This window comes from Acinonyx jubatus, chromosome C1, assembly GCF_027475565.1.
Source record: "Acinonyx jubatus isolate Ajub_Pintada_27869175 chromosome C1, VMU_Ajub_asm_v1.0, whole genome shotgun sequence".
Lineage (NCBI taxonomy): Eukaryota > Metazoa > Chordata > Mammalia > Carnivora > Felidae > Acinonyx > Acinonyx jubatus.
The window spans coordinates 42,263,797-42,278,674 of NC_069381.1; the positions used below are offsets into that span (position 1 = coordinate 42,263,797).

Genomic DNA, 14,878 nt, shown 5'->3' on the forward strand with positions numbered 1-14,878 from the left:
CAGGTCATGCCTACACTCAAAGGCATACAAAGGCATGAACACCAAGAGGCAGGCATCACAGGGGACTCCTTAGAGTCCGGGTGCCACAATAACTATTATTAATATATTGGTATCTAAGTTTATAGATTTTTTTTCCTATATGTATATAATTGAATGTCAGGGTTTTTTGGGTTTTTTTTTTAAGTTTATGTATGTATTTTGAGAGAGCGAGTGAGTGGGGAAGGGCAGAGAGAGGGAGAGACAGAATTCCAAGCAGGCTTTGTGCTGTCAACGCAGAGCCTGACTTGGGGCTTGAACCCAGGAACCATGATGTGAGATCATGACCTGAGCCGAGATCAAGAGTCGGACGCCTAACTGACTGAGCCGCCCAGGCACCCTGAATATCTGTTTTGAAGCAAAAACCAGACCATGCTCATAGTTTGTTTTGCAACTGGCTTGTATAACAGTATCATGAACAATATAACAATAGCATTTTTTCAGGTCAATAAATGTAGATCCGTATCATCTAATGACTGTATCGTATCCCATTATATGAATATGATAATCAGTTCCCTCTTGTAAAATATTGAGTTTGCTTGTAATTTATGCCACCTTTTACCAGGCTGCCACAGAAGAGTACATGAGTACTCTTGCCCACACTACTCCAGTACTGGATGTGATCTGTTGCTGTCAGTGGGTTTTGACTAAAATGTACACATGAAACTGAATACTCTCCCTTTTTCTCCTCTCTCTTCCTACATATCTGTTTTAGATAAGAAGGCTGACTGCACAATCACGATGGCTGACTCCGACTTACTGGCTTTAATGACTGGTAAAATGAATCCTCAGTCGGTAAGTATGATGGGGCTTATTTCTTCCTAGTAGATGGGTCTTTTAGCCCATTCCATTTCATCTCCTGCCTCAGCCTCATACCATAAAGTGCAAAGTGGTCAAACCCACAAAACTCAGTGTTCCCTAAAATGTTCACTTAACAAATGACAAACATTTGTGGAGCAGGCTATGTGCCAGGCACTGTCTTGTGCGCTGGAAATACCCAGATGAATAAGAAAGAGTTCCCATGCACAGGGCATCCACAATTTGGTATGAGACAGACCTGCAAAAGAGTTAAGTATATCCAAGTATCCATGGTGCCATGGCCAGCTTGTGGACAGGGGAACTTGGGGGGATGGCGCAGCCATGTCTTCCTGGACCAGCACAGAAAGCCTCACAGCAGAGGAAGCGACACTTGAACTGAATCTTAAGAGTGACCAAAAGTCAACCGTGCATAGATGGAGAGTAGGAGCAATCCAGGGGGAAGGAGCAATGTGAACAGAGGCATGACCTTTGCCCCATGCTCTTTTGGTCTGAACTACCTTCCCTGACAAACGCCTTTCCTTTCAAAATTAGCCCAGATGTTATCCCCTAAGACCTCCTTACAAGTTGTTGGGGAACCATAGCCAGTCGCTCTTCCTGGCCATCTATTGGAAGCAAGCTTAGCACTTGTCACATTATATTAGTCATGATGTGCCTATTTCTTCTCCATTAGATTGTGAGTGTCTCAAAGGAACAAACCATGCCTTATTCATCTTCATGTCTCCAGAACTTAGCATGATGCCTGACATTTTTAGGTTATCACTAAACAATTGCTGGATTAAACTGTATTTGTCTAAAATGTATTTATGCCTTGTGTAGATTTTCCTGGTTCCCAAATCATCAAGGGTCTTTTTATACTCTTTAGTCACACAGTGTTGAACAGACTTGATACACTAAGCTTTCATTAGACAGAGATAACAAAAAGAAACTGATGCCTCTTTCCATTGTATATGTTTTTTTTGTTGTTGCCTCAGCCAGCTTTGTTTCAGGTCTTATTCCTGCAGCCCCCTGGTAATTCAAAAGATTGGATAAAACAACTGAGTCTGATTCACATTAGAATTCCTTTTTAAAATGTTTTCTCTAAGCAACTAAGCCTGTTTCAGTTGATGCTTTGACAAGCGAGAGACTCGCATCTGTGACGTTTCAGCTGATTACACACCATTGGTACTGACATCTCCTCCCATGGAGCCTGCTCCAAAAATCTGGACAAAATAGAAACCACCAGTATAGGAGCTGGCTGTCCTTGTCCTTCCCACCCACTGCTCCTCGTTCCACTGTGCACTCCGTGCACCTCCTCGGCACGGTGATCAGACTTCACATGTCAGCTGCCTCCATTCTCAGTTTATCTGTTTACCATCCATTCAGGGAAGCAAAGTATCCTTCAGCCTTTTTTTTTTTTTTTTTAATTTTTGAACACCTGTTAGCACTCAAAGGAATTAAAGATTAAAATGGCAGGTATTTCTATTAATATGCTAATGGCCTTCTGTTATGCTTAGAGGATTTGATTGGAAACCATTAAATGCACTGGAAATTATAATTTCAGTGTTTGGCTACAGTTGAAACAAAGCAGTGTGCTCTCCAGTGTAAAGCACACATGAAGAACACCTAGGGGCCAGATTAAAGCGATCCATATGCTTGGACTCCCTAAAGGGTGAAAATTCGTGTTTTCTCTATAATACTCAGTAAATAAAAAGTCATTTTCTCTTTTAATTTAAAAAAAGGAAAGATGGTGAGTTTCTCTGTTAGGTACTACCGGTCCATATTTTTAAGGACATATGTTAAATATATTGTGTTCTGAGACACTTGACCTTTAAGTCATCAGACAGAAGGCTGTGTGCCATATAGAAAGGAAATATTTAGTTTGTCCAGACATAGGAGGAGAGAAAAAAAAAAGGAATTAGTCACCCTTACCAGAAGGTGTAGAAAAAGCAGAGCTCTGTGCATTCTCCTGGATAAGGCAGACGAGCTCCTAACTTCTTAATGTACTTGCTTAGAAAGCTAAGACTACCAGGAACTTTTTTCATCTAATCTAGCCTTTCCTTATTTTGACAGTTTTGTTAAAAGAGATCATAGCAGGAAAATCATGCTATGTTCCCAATTTTGCTATTATTTCTCTTAAGTTTTCCTGGGATTTTATTACATGATAAATTTAGCAAACATCAAGTGATCTAATCCCAGGCAGTTGTTAAATGGAACAAATTGTGGCTCTGCACTTCCGGGTTGGTTTGATTCTTCTTGAGCCAAAGACTAACACCAGCACCTCCGTCTCAGCAGGCTGCCTGGCCTCCCTCTGTAGGGGTAAATCCTTTATCATGTAGACCAAAAAAAATTGGCGACATTTCATCCACATTGTATCGAATCTCACAAGTATCTAAGTGATACTTAGTGTTACGCCTGTGTTTTTTCTCCCAGCAAACTACTGAAAATTTTAGTTCATATTCTTTTTTTTTTTTTTTTAAGATTTTAGTTTAAAATAATCTCTATACCCAGTGTGGGGCTTGAATTTATAACCCAGAGATGAAGAGTCACATACTCTACCAACTGAGCCAGCCAGGCACCCTCATTTCATATTCTTGATCCATGTGTGATATTTTAAAACAAAATCCATCTAGTATGAATCCACTTTGCTTACTATTTGGAAAAGGTACCTTCTGTGAGGAAGGCAGATAAAGGTAGACTCAATTTCTAAGAGAAGACATTTGGGAAAGATGGGCCATGTGACTGCTCTTTGTAGAGCATGCCTTTTACAGAGCCTTCCTTTTGAGGAATCTAGATTTTTTTTTTTAAGTTCATTTTTATTTATTTTGAGAGATAGAGAGCTATGGGAGGGGGCAGAGAGAGAGAGGGAGACAGAATCCCAAGCAGGCTCAACCTGTCAGTGCAGAGCCCTCTGTGGGGCTCAAACCTGTGAACCATGAGATCATGACCTAAGCCAAAATCAAGAGTCGGAGGCTTAACTGACTGAGCCCTCCAAGTGCCTCAAGGAATCTAGTTCTAAATCTATTCCGGAAAGCCAAGTTTCATATTTTGAATAAAGTTTAAGAGACCTGGACAAATAAATGATCTCAGGGCTGGATCGTCTAGAAATATCAGCAATCTCAAAACAAAAAACACCAAGTAATAAATTTTCTTTCTTTTTACTCACAGGCATTCTTTCAAGGCAAATTGAAAATCACGGGCAACATGGGTCTGGCTATGAAGTTACAAAATCTTCAGCTTCAGCCAGGCAAAGCTAAGCTGTGAAGAAGTCCCTTTGCCTATCTTTGAAAATTAAGATGAGATATATAGATACGTATCCATATATTTCATTGTCAGAACTTAGATGGAAACCACACACTGGCAAATAATGTGTTTTTAAATGGGTGTGACCAATCCTGTTTTTCCTGAACTCTGGGTGAATAGAGCCTGCTGGTGTACTGCTGCTTTTGCTGAATTGCATACAACTGTGCATTACAAAGTTAATATGGTAATTATGGTTTGGGGTAAAATTGAGTTTCAGAATAAAATTAGGAACAGCGAGATCTAAAAACTATGTAAACAAAAGCTCTCATTTTGCTTATAAAGTATATTTAAAGAGCATTCTGCTGAAAATTGACTTTAAGTTTTCCTTGGGAGAACTAGGGAAGAAACCGAATACCAGTAGCTGGTAATTAGTGTTGTGCAGTTAATGTCCTTAACCTACTTTGCATTAATAGTTTTTAATTCTGTACTGGGATATTTTAAAAAACTTGAATTTTGCATTTCATGCTATCAAAATGGTAGTTTCTTCCCAAATCAAAATAAATCTGATCAGAGCTGGGGGCAAAAAAATCTATAGGTGAACACAGGCCTATTTTTAAAATAAAAATATTTTTAAGATGAGTTTCCTTCTTGAAACATCAGTGTATTAATCATAAAATGCTGTTGTTAAAAATAATTGAACAAATAAAGTTGGCTTTGAGATGCACAGTTTTCAAAGTATAATCTCATTTAATTAAATTTGTAAAGCTCTCAGTCCTTTGTTATAATTTTCCTTTTTCATATAAGTTTGGTTTAACTAATTAGCCACATTTAATTTATCTTTCTTCCTGATTTTTCTAATGCTAATGTTATTTCTTATAACTCAGTAAGATACAGGGTAAAATGCTTTTGGAAGAATGTTTGATAGAAAATTAAAATAACTCTTCCTGATCTCCTTTGTTTTTATTGTGTATGTTCTTTTTGTTCAGCGTAAGTCTTATTGATAGAGAGTAAGAGAAACATTGGGGGATTGACAGTCTGGTTATCTAGGTGTGCTCTGCTCGTTGCTTTGATGTGATCACTAGGTCTTGATAGAGGAGGCAGTGTGTTGTAGTGGGAAGAGCACTGGACTAGGAGCCAGGAGTCTTGTTTCTCCTAGGCAAATAAATAGCAGCCTGCTGGGCCTGTTAGAAAACTTTTCAAAGAGGGGATTAAGTAGGGGGTCTCTAAGGTCCTTTCTGCTCTGATAATCCTGGCCACAGAGCCCAGCAGAAGTGTTCTAGGGGTTGTATACAGGCCCCACCTTTCTTTTGTTACCATGTCTCTTCACCAAAAGGTGGCCAAAGGTAAAAAGCCAGGTTTATTGGCTAGATGTTTGGGTCCTGTGCTAATCAAATCAGGATTATGGGTCAGATCCCCTTTGACCATTCAGCTTTGCATGCATGTGCTGTGACCAACAGAAAAGCATCTGGTGATGGGGGAAAGACAGTATATTAAACCAACATAAATTGGTCTCAAGTTCCATAAAATGAATTCAGAACAGAATTCAGACCTACTTCCTAATCATAGTAGCTTCTTACCCTGAGAAGAAAAAGACTTCCAAGAAAAAAAGTTCCAACAGAATACCTGTTGTTTATCTGTAGTTTGGATTTGCTTTATCATTCTGCTGTTACTTGTGCCAGATAACAAAAGATGCCTGAAATAGGCTTTAGGATGAACCTTAAAACAAACAAACAAACACCAAAAAACAAATAACACCAAACACAAAAGAAAACTAGCTCTTGGAGCAGAAATATTTTCATATGTATGCAATTTATATGTATAATAGATAATGATGAAATATTATTAGTAGCAGTTTAATTTCTAGGGAAGGAAGCATCGTGGTTTGGAGGAAAGGTTAACAGGTCTGGGTTAAAACTGCTGCTGTTAGTGGTTTTGCTATTTGAGCAGGTTGAGTCTCAAGTTGCCTGATCTATAAAGTGAAGATACTAATATTTGCCTCCTAGGATTATTGAGAATCTAGACAGAGAACATATGTAAAGCACCTAAATTAGTGTTAGGTACATCAGTCACTTAGTAAACGTGAGTTCGCTTACTGTTCCCACAACTACTGCCTCCTCTTGCCTCTGTGATAGGTGATATGAAGTCTCTATTATTTTCTTATGTCCCACTTTTGGAATCTTTTTTGTTTGTTCATTAACAAATATTTATTGAGTGTCTACCAAACATAGGGTAATATATTGAAGGTGCAATGCTGGGCACTGGAGGTAGTGGTGAGCTTTTCCCATCATGGTGCTTACAGTCTAGAGGGAGAGACAGTTTACCAAAGAGATGGATGACTGCTATAGACAGTGATGTGCCATGCAGGAAATGGTCAGGGTGCTGTGATGAAGAATCACAGTGAGGGGCCTTCATTGAGACTGGTTACAGGAGACATCTCTGAGCAGGTGATATTTAAACTGAGATATAAAGGTGCAAAGAACAGTGCATAGAAGGGTGGGAAGGGGGCCAATGTGAGTGGAATATAGTGAGCTGGAAGGATAGGTCCAAGATGAGGTTGGACAGGTAGATACATAGGAACCAATTGTATTGGAATTTTTTCATTATGGTAAGGCACTTAGAATCTTTTGAAGATGTGGCTTTCCATCCATTTATTTCTCACTCCTGCTGCCTATCCACTTTGCCATTATACCCTAAGTCTAGGACCCAGGTTAATGCAGCAGCTGTTATCTGGACCATTGTGATCGTCAAGGCAGAGGAAGAGAAAAAGGCAAAATACACTTTGGCTCTTAAAGTTTCCACCCCAAAGTGATACATATCACTTTTGCTCCCATTTATTTGTCCAAAGAAAGTCACATGCTCCACCTAATTTCAGAATCTTACCAGGTACCTGGAGAGAATGGAGTTAGAATATTTATGAAAGACAGAATGGCTGTATGCAAGGGAATGAAAGAACTTAAACTGTCACTGTAGTTGTTATGTGGAGAATGTACCCCTTTACTGGGGGGAGAGGGCCAAAGAGTGGGTATCCAGGTGCAAGAAGATGGTGTCCTGGACTAGGGTGTTGGTGGCAGATGTGGATGTGGATGTGGAAAAGTAGGTGGAGGGAGAGCTGACAGAATTTGATGACTGGACGTAGGGGCAAGAATGACTTCCAGGTGAATGGTGGGTCATGACTGGTATGACCAGGAGACAAAGGGATTTTAGGGACAGTCACTGAAATAATAAGCTCCACTTTTGAACTTACTAACTTTGAGATGCGTGAGAGATTTGCAAGTGAAGATGTCAGAGAGGCAGTTGGATTTACAAAACTGGAGCTTAGAGATGAGGTCAGCTTAGAGATATACATTTGGAGGTCATGGGCATCTGGGTGGTATTTAAAGCTATAGGAATGGCTGATATCACCTGGGGAGGAAAGGAGGGCATGGAGTAAGCCTTGAGGAACTTCAGCTTTAGAGTTCAGGTGGAGGAGGAGGATCTATCTGGCAAAGGGGATGAAGAAGAGGGGCTTAGAGGTTAAGAGAAGTTTCTCTAGAAAAGAGTATACGTAGTCAAAGGGTGGGAATGGTCATCTATGCTTTGCTCTGTAAGGTCAAGTAAGATGATGTCTGAAAGTGTGTTTTGGATTAAATTTGGCAACATGGAAGTCACTGGTGATCACTTACAAAATTAGTTTCAGTGGAGTAGTAGGGCTAAAAGCTAGATTGGAATTGGTTTCATAAAGAGCTATGAATAATAACAGAAAAGTTCCATGTGGTAGTGATATGCTCAGTTTCCAAGTGATTAATACAGAGCAAGCACATTAGCTAATACTTTTAGCTCTAAGTTAGGTCATCTTGCATAGCACACATTTTGCAACAACAACATCTTGCTGTTCTCTGTGCCCACCCTCACCATTTTCTCCCTGCCTCCACCCCAATCCACTTGGCAAATTCCTTTTCATGCCTTAGCTTTCAGGAAGCTGTTTGCCCCAAGTTGAGTTAATTATTCCTTTGTAGTAATTTGTTTCTGTTTCCCTGAACAGAGACTGCATCTCATGCATCCATTTTGATCCCCCCAGCACAGAGTCATGGCTTGCTGTCATTAAGTAAATGAATGAGATAAGTTGAATAACAATTTGAAAACAATTCACAGGGGGTTTCTGAGTATAGGAAGCTTGTCACAGAAATGCATTCTCTATTACAGTGACCTTCTGTTGCCCTGATGATGAAAGAGAACATTAAAAATTCTCCTTTAGCCTGACTTAACCTGCTCTTTTTTGAGAATATTTGCAGCTTCTTAGAATAGTCTTTCAATTTAAGATTGAAGCAGCTCGAGTAATAAGAAAAGTCAGTTTGTGGTTTTATTATATGTTTTTAAAAACAAATTGGCCTAGTAGGTTCTGTGTGCATGAAAATCATTAACCCTGTTGCTGTATTTATCCAGATGAATTCAGACTCTCAGATTTCTACAATCCTTGTTGAATATGTAGAACAACAACAATGGAGAGCACAATTAGGAAGCTGAATGTGGAGGTCGGGGTAGTGTGGAGGAGTCACTGAAGTGTGATCATAAGAACTTGGATCAGGTCCTGTCTGCCTCTGGGAAGCTAAGTTAGGGTAAGGCACTTAAATCTCACCAGTCTTTGGTTTCTTCCTCTGCAAAAGGGGGGCACTGTTAATTCTTTTTTAATAGTCTCATTGGACTGTAAACATCTTGAGGGTAGAAACTCTCGGTTATTCATCTCTGTGTCTCTTGTATTAATACAGTGTCTACCGGAGTAAGCATCAATAAAGTTTCTCAAGTATTAGGCAATGATCATTAAAGTTCTTTTTAATATTTATTTATTTATTTTTGAGAGAGAGAGAGAGACAGAGCATGAGCAGGGAAGAGGCAGAGAGAGAGGGAGACACAGAATCTGAAACAGGCTCCAGGCTCTGAGCTGTCAACACAGAGCCTGATGTGGGGCTCGAATTCACAAACTATGAGATTATGACCTGAGCTGAAGTCAGATGCTTAAGCAACTGAGCCACCCAGGCACCCCATTAAAGTTCTTTTTAAGTTGTAAAATTCTTTCTAAAGGTTCAATCACATATAAATATAAACCCCTTCTGTTTTCCCTATATATGTCACCTTAGAAGAAAGAAGTAATGAAATTAAATCCTGTAATTAATACCTTTATCTTCTGAAACTTTAGAAAATAATACCTTAGAGCAGCCTGGTATAGGAAACTATGGGCCCATCAGATGTGGGTTTCGGTCCTAGCTCTGACACTTAAACAACTTTGGGACCTTGAGCTAATAATAAGTAAGGACTCTGAACTTGCTTCTCCTTTTGGAAAAGGAATAATAATGTCCACCTTGCTGGCTGTAAGGATTAGCAATTATAGCTGTAAAATGTCAAGCCACATAGTAGGTACTCAATAGATGGTGCCTAATGTTATATGAGACATTTTTTAACAGGAAGGAATTTATTCATTGGAACATTTTATGACAGTTTTTTTGAGTTCAGATATTATGCTAGCCTCAGGATTGGGGACAGTTTCCTTATTTTTTTGGACTGTCCACATCCTTACATTTTCTTCTTCAAGAATCACTAAAATTTAATAATCTCTATAACTTAGTGAATGGATATAGAATATTTAGTTTGACTTTCAGAAGGTCTGCATTTTCAGCCAAAGATTACAGTTCTAGCTGCCCCATGGCATAGTTGCTTTCTGAACACAAAGAATTTGCTGGATGTTGTTGACCAGAAAAAAATGGTAATCATCCAGATTGTAAATTACTGGGTAAATTACTCTGTGGGACTGGTTTTGTTTAGAGACCATACTGATGTGAATTAGGAATTGGGGGTATAGTACTACACTTGATCTTAGCCAAAAGGCCGAGAAGCGATTAGAATTGGGGGTATAGTACTAAACAGCTAATAAGAGCCCTGAAAGAATTACGTGCTATCAGGAACCACAGCCACGTCTAGCCAAATTTTAAGAGTTTTTCTCAATAGAGAGTTACAAAATCTACTGGAAGGGTACAGTATTAATATCTATCTGGAGACTACTGCAAAGAAACAGCTCTTTAGTTCTTGGTAAGAACAGAGAATATTGGGCCAGATTTCTGGCCCTTAAAAATGTGTCTGATTCTATTTGGCAGGGAGTTTAATCTGGTATGGAATTTTAGCCAGACTTCTTGGAGAAATATTTTTTTAATGTATCATATCCAAAATGTATTGCAAAACGTGATTCCACTTAATCTTTTCTATTAATACTCATTTAAATATTAGCTAAATATTCACAGTGCTGTTTTCAGCAGCATGTAGTGTTTGACCTTTTAGTTACTGAATTTGTGGCCATAAACTGTTATGTAAAATTGGGGGAAATTCATTGTTATCTGCTACTTATTTAAATTGCAGGCAGAGAAGCAGTAGGTGCTACAGTTTTCTAATTAACTACCAAACAGTGGCACATTTCCTTTTTCTTTATAGATTATTGTGTAATTCACCTTTTAGAATACAGCACTTTTATCGTGTGTACAACACTCTGTTCAAGATCAGACACCTCGTTTGAACAGAAATATATGGAAAAGAAGTTCAGGTGTGAAGATGCAACAGTATTAGGGAAAGATTGACCTAGGTGGGCAGAAAGAGCCTTCAGCTTGGCAAAGTGATACCCAAGGGCAGGGTGTGATGACAGTTCACGGATATTTGAGAGATGGAAACACCAACGAGAGGGAGGAATTATTTTGCTTAGTTATTAGAACTAATGGGTAGAACTATAAAAGGGGAATTTCAGACTAAAAACCAGTTGAACTTCTTGACAATAAAAACTGGTCAAGAGTGGACTAAAAGCTCCAACACAGAGACGTTCCTAAACCAGGCTGGCAAAACAGGGCATCTGTGAAAGGTGTACTTTAATAGTGGCTAGAAGAGCATTTGAGTGGGAGAAAATATTTCATTGGCAGCCACTCTTTTGAGGATTTCTCCTTTTGCCATTTATCAAAATCTTGTTTCTATGTGTCAGAAAGAAGATTTGATTTTTTTTAAATAATATATTTACTTGTTTATAACTTGACTTGTTCTGTGACTTACTAGCTATCTTTGGAAGAAACAGAAATGAGTATTCAAAGCTTTTCAGTTTTCATAGCGTGAAAGCTGCCTGAGAGGTTTCTGTTGTTGTTGTTTGTTTTAGTCTTTTCTTAAGTCCATTTTTACTTAGCTTAAGACAGTAGAGCCGTAAAGCCACAGAATGGCAGCTGCCATGGAGGAGACCACTCTCACTGAAGTTGGAACCTGAGTGTGAATTCTACCTAGAGTACTCATTAGCTGGTCACCTGAGCAAGTTACTTATCCTCCCTGAGTATTGGTTTCTTAAAATAAGGGGGCAATAATACCATCATGCTTGTTGAAGATTCAGTGAAGTGACATCTGGGAAAATGCTATAGTACCCTGTACAGGTTTTGGTTATTAATGTTTGTATTACTTTTCTATTGCTGCTATAACAAATTACCATAAATGTAGCAGCTTACCTCCACATGAATATATTATCTCACAGTTCTGTAACTCGGGAAGTCTGGGGGGGTGTGGCTGGTTTCCCTGCTCCAGGTCTCATGAGGCTGAAGTCAGGGTGTTGGCTGCCCTGGGCTCTTATCTGGAAGCTCTGGGGGAGAATCTGCTTCCATGACCACTCAGGATGTTGGCAGAATTCAGTTCCATGCTGCTGTGGAACTGCATATCCCCATATCCTTGCTGGCAGCCTAGGGTTCTCAGTTTTTTTAACTTTTTTTTTTTTTTTTTTTTTTTTTAGTGTTTGTTTATTTTTGAGACAGAGAGAGAGAGACTGAGCATGAGTGGGGGAGGGGCAGAGATAGAGGGAGACACAGAATCAGAAGCAGGCTTTAGGCTCTGAGCTGTCAGCACAGAGCCCAATGCGGGCCTCAAACTCACAAACCGTGAGGTCATGACCTGAGCTGAAGTTGGACACTCAACCGACTGAGCCACCCTAGGGTTCTCAGTTTTTAGAGGCTGCCTACATTTCCTCTATCTTTAAAGCTGGTTGAGTCTTCATGTTTCACATGTCTCCGATCTCCCCTTCTGCTGTATCTCTCCTACCTCCAGCCAGAAAATGTTCTATATTTTCAAAAACTCATGTGATTAGGTTAGGCCCACGGATAATCCAAGATAATCTCCCTATTTCAAAATCCATAACCTGAATTACATTTGCAAAGTCCCTTTTGCTTCATAGTGTAACATTCACAGGCTCTAGGGATTAGGGTATGAGTATTTTGGGGGGTTCACTCTGCCTACTACAGTAATGGTATTTGGGGCTGTAAAGGGACCTTACAGAAGATGAGATGAGGTTCTTGCCCTGGATGGTTTACAATCCAGTGGGGGAAAGAGATGAAAAACATACAGCAAAAAAAGTCCAATAATAAAAAGGGTTTGTATGGGATGTTCCAGGAGCCCAGAAGACCTTTTCTGTATCTGACTTGGCCTGTAGTTCTTCCATAATACCCTGCTTGTTCTTTGATGCTCTGTCTTATCAAAAGCCTTCAGATGGAAGGATTATGTGTCCATATACACAAAATTACACGATGTGATTTGATTTCTAAATGTCCAGAAAATCAAGCTGCTGCCATATCTCCATATTTGGGACTCTGCTACTTAATAAGGAAAGGTCTTGAGCCCTCAGCTCAAAGTAAGAGGAATTTTCTTCATCTCTGATGATGAAGAATTGACAACACCTTATCTTCCCTTATCTTGTTCCTTATCTCCCCTTTTTCGTCATTAACCCCCCATGAGAACCCTCTTGTCTTTCACTCCTAGCTCTCTCTGGTCACATGTATGTCTTTACTCCCCTCTTTTGAGTTTTCTTGTTTCTTATTGTTTTGAATTAGAAGGCACTTAGCCTGGATAATGCAGAGATTTCTGTTTAATTCTTGCCGCTTGACATTTCTATTTTAATCATGTTTTATAGATGTTTGGTGACAGTTTTGTAACAATAACAGCTGCCATTTATTGAGCACTTACCATGTGCCGGGTGCCGTGCAGAGTTCTGTACTTCCATTTTTTCATTTGCTTCTATTTTCTCATTTAATTTAGACAATCTGTGAGGGTGTAGGTACTATTTTTATCTCCAGTTGAACCCAGCTGGGGTTTGAATCCAAATCTAAGTCCAAAGCTTGTACTTGACAGCATGCACTACAGTAACATTAAACAGGAGCAGAAAATGAGGCTTGAAGGAGCCAAAGCAACACAAGTGGATTCGGAGTCCTCAACTCTTTATAGCTATTCTGAAAGTTAGAGAATTTCTTTCTTTCTTTCTTTTTTTAATTTTTAAAAAATGTTTATTTTTGAGAGTGACAGAGAGACAGAGTGTAAGTGGGAGAGGGGCAGAGAGAGAGGGAGACACAGAATCCAAAGTAGGCCCCAGGCTCCAAAATGTCAGCACAGAGCCTGATGCGGGTCTCAAACCCACGAACTGTGAGATCATGACCTGAGCCAAAGTCGAACCCTTAACCTACTGAGCCACAGGTGCCCATAGAAGATTTCTTTCTAGAGCACCAGGGTCACCTCCATTTTCCACCAGAGATATTCAAAGTGATTGCTAAAAATTCTATTTCAGACAGGTGATGTTAGTGTGTGTCTACAGCTCCAGAGAGCTACAGAGTATGTGTGAGCACTGGTTTGGCGTTCCATAGAAGAGCCTGTTTCTCTGGGCGGTAGGGAAGATGTCGTGTGCCCTGTGGCTGGCCCCAGCAGTTACCGGTAACAGAAAATACCTTCCCCAGAAGGTTGGGATGATTAAGATATTTAAGGATTTAACACAGTGCCTGGCACTTAGTAGGTACTCGGTATGTACTGGTTCTCATTGTTCTTCTAGAAGATTTTCTTTAGTTCCTGGGTATTCAAGCTAGTAGAATCTTATTCTTCTAGCTCCACTTGAATCTATGCTCAATGTTAAGAGATGCATCTCTGAGTTGGCCCCTGTCCAATCCTGTGAATCATAGCAGCTTTCAAGTTTGAGCTCAGAGAAAACTAAAATCTGAGGTCAAAGAAGGCAAAATATTTCCTTTTCCTCTTGTAAGTTTTTGAGTTATTGATGTAATGGAAACAGCTCTGGGTTCAAATGCAGGCTCTGCATTTGCTTTCTCAAGTTACTTGCCTGTTTACATCATGGAAAGAACTCAGGCTGTGGGGAAGGGTGAAGCTGGCCATTTTACTCAGTTAAGCACTTCTCAACGGCCTTACCTGGGAATGGCACCAGTAGCAGCTCTTCTCCTGTAGGATTGTCAAGCTCAGAGTGTAATAATGTATGTGGTCCAATCAGGTTGCAGTAGTAGAAGCCTGTGAAAGATCCTTTACATGAGCCATTCATTCATTCGGGGCATTGGCAATTAGGTTGAGCAAGTGGTCCCAAGTTTGAGTTATTTATCCTTCTTCCCTGTCCGGTAGGAGGGCAGCCAGGTAACGTAGTTGTGGATGCTCTGCCCACAGGCTAGAGCAGGTATGGGGAGAGCTTGTATAGGCAGTGGAGATGTCAAGTACCACCGAAACCTAGCCCCACCACATTCTACGGCCAAAGCCCCTGGCGCCAAACAGTGTTGCTTCAGCTGCTAGTAGTTAATGCTCCTTTACTTGGAAACGTTTTCAGCTCCTGGGAGCAATATGGTGCCGCCAGGGCTCACTCCTCACGCGCCTTGTCTCCCTGCGACTGGGGTCCGCATGCACCCTACTCTCAGCCCAATTTACCGTCCTTCAAGGCTCACCAGGGTCAACGTGGGTGTGGGGGCGGGGGAGAAGGGGAGGGCGGAGAACTTTTCCGGGAAGGGGCCCA

At 40.2% G+C, this 14,878-nt stretch overlaps 1 protein-coding gene across 1 annotated transcript in view; it reads left to right on the forward strand.

The window, feature by feature from the left end:
• The window catches only part of SCP2 (sterol carrier protein 2), a 125,403-nt gene extending 120,381 nt beyond the window's left edge, over nucleotides 1-5,022 (forward strand). The window contains exons 15-16 of the mRNA XM_053214050.1: nucleotides 752-831; nucleotides 4,000-5,022. Of these exons, the coding sequence (XP_053070025.1) occupies nucleotides 752-831; nucleotides 4,000-4,095 (176 nt within the window). The 3' untranslated portion in view covers nucleotides 4,096-5,022. The remainder of the gene's footprint in view (nucleotides 1-751; nucleotides 832-3,999) is intronic.
• Nucleotides 5,023-14,878: the final 9,856 nt, after the last annotated feature.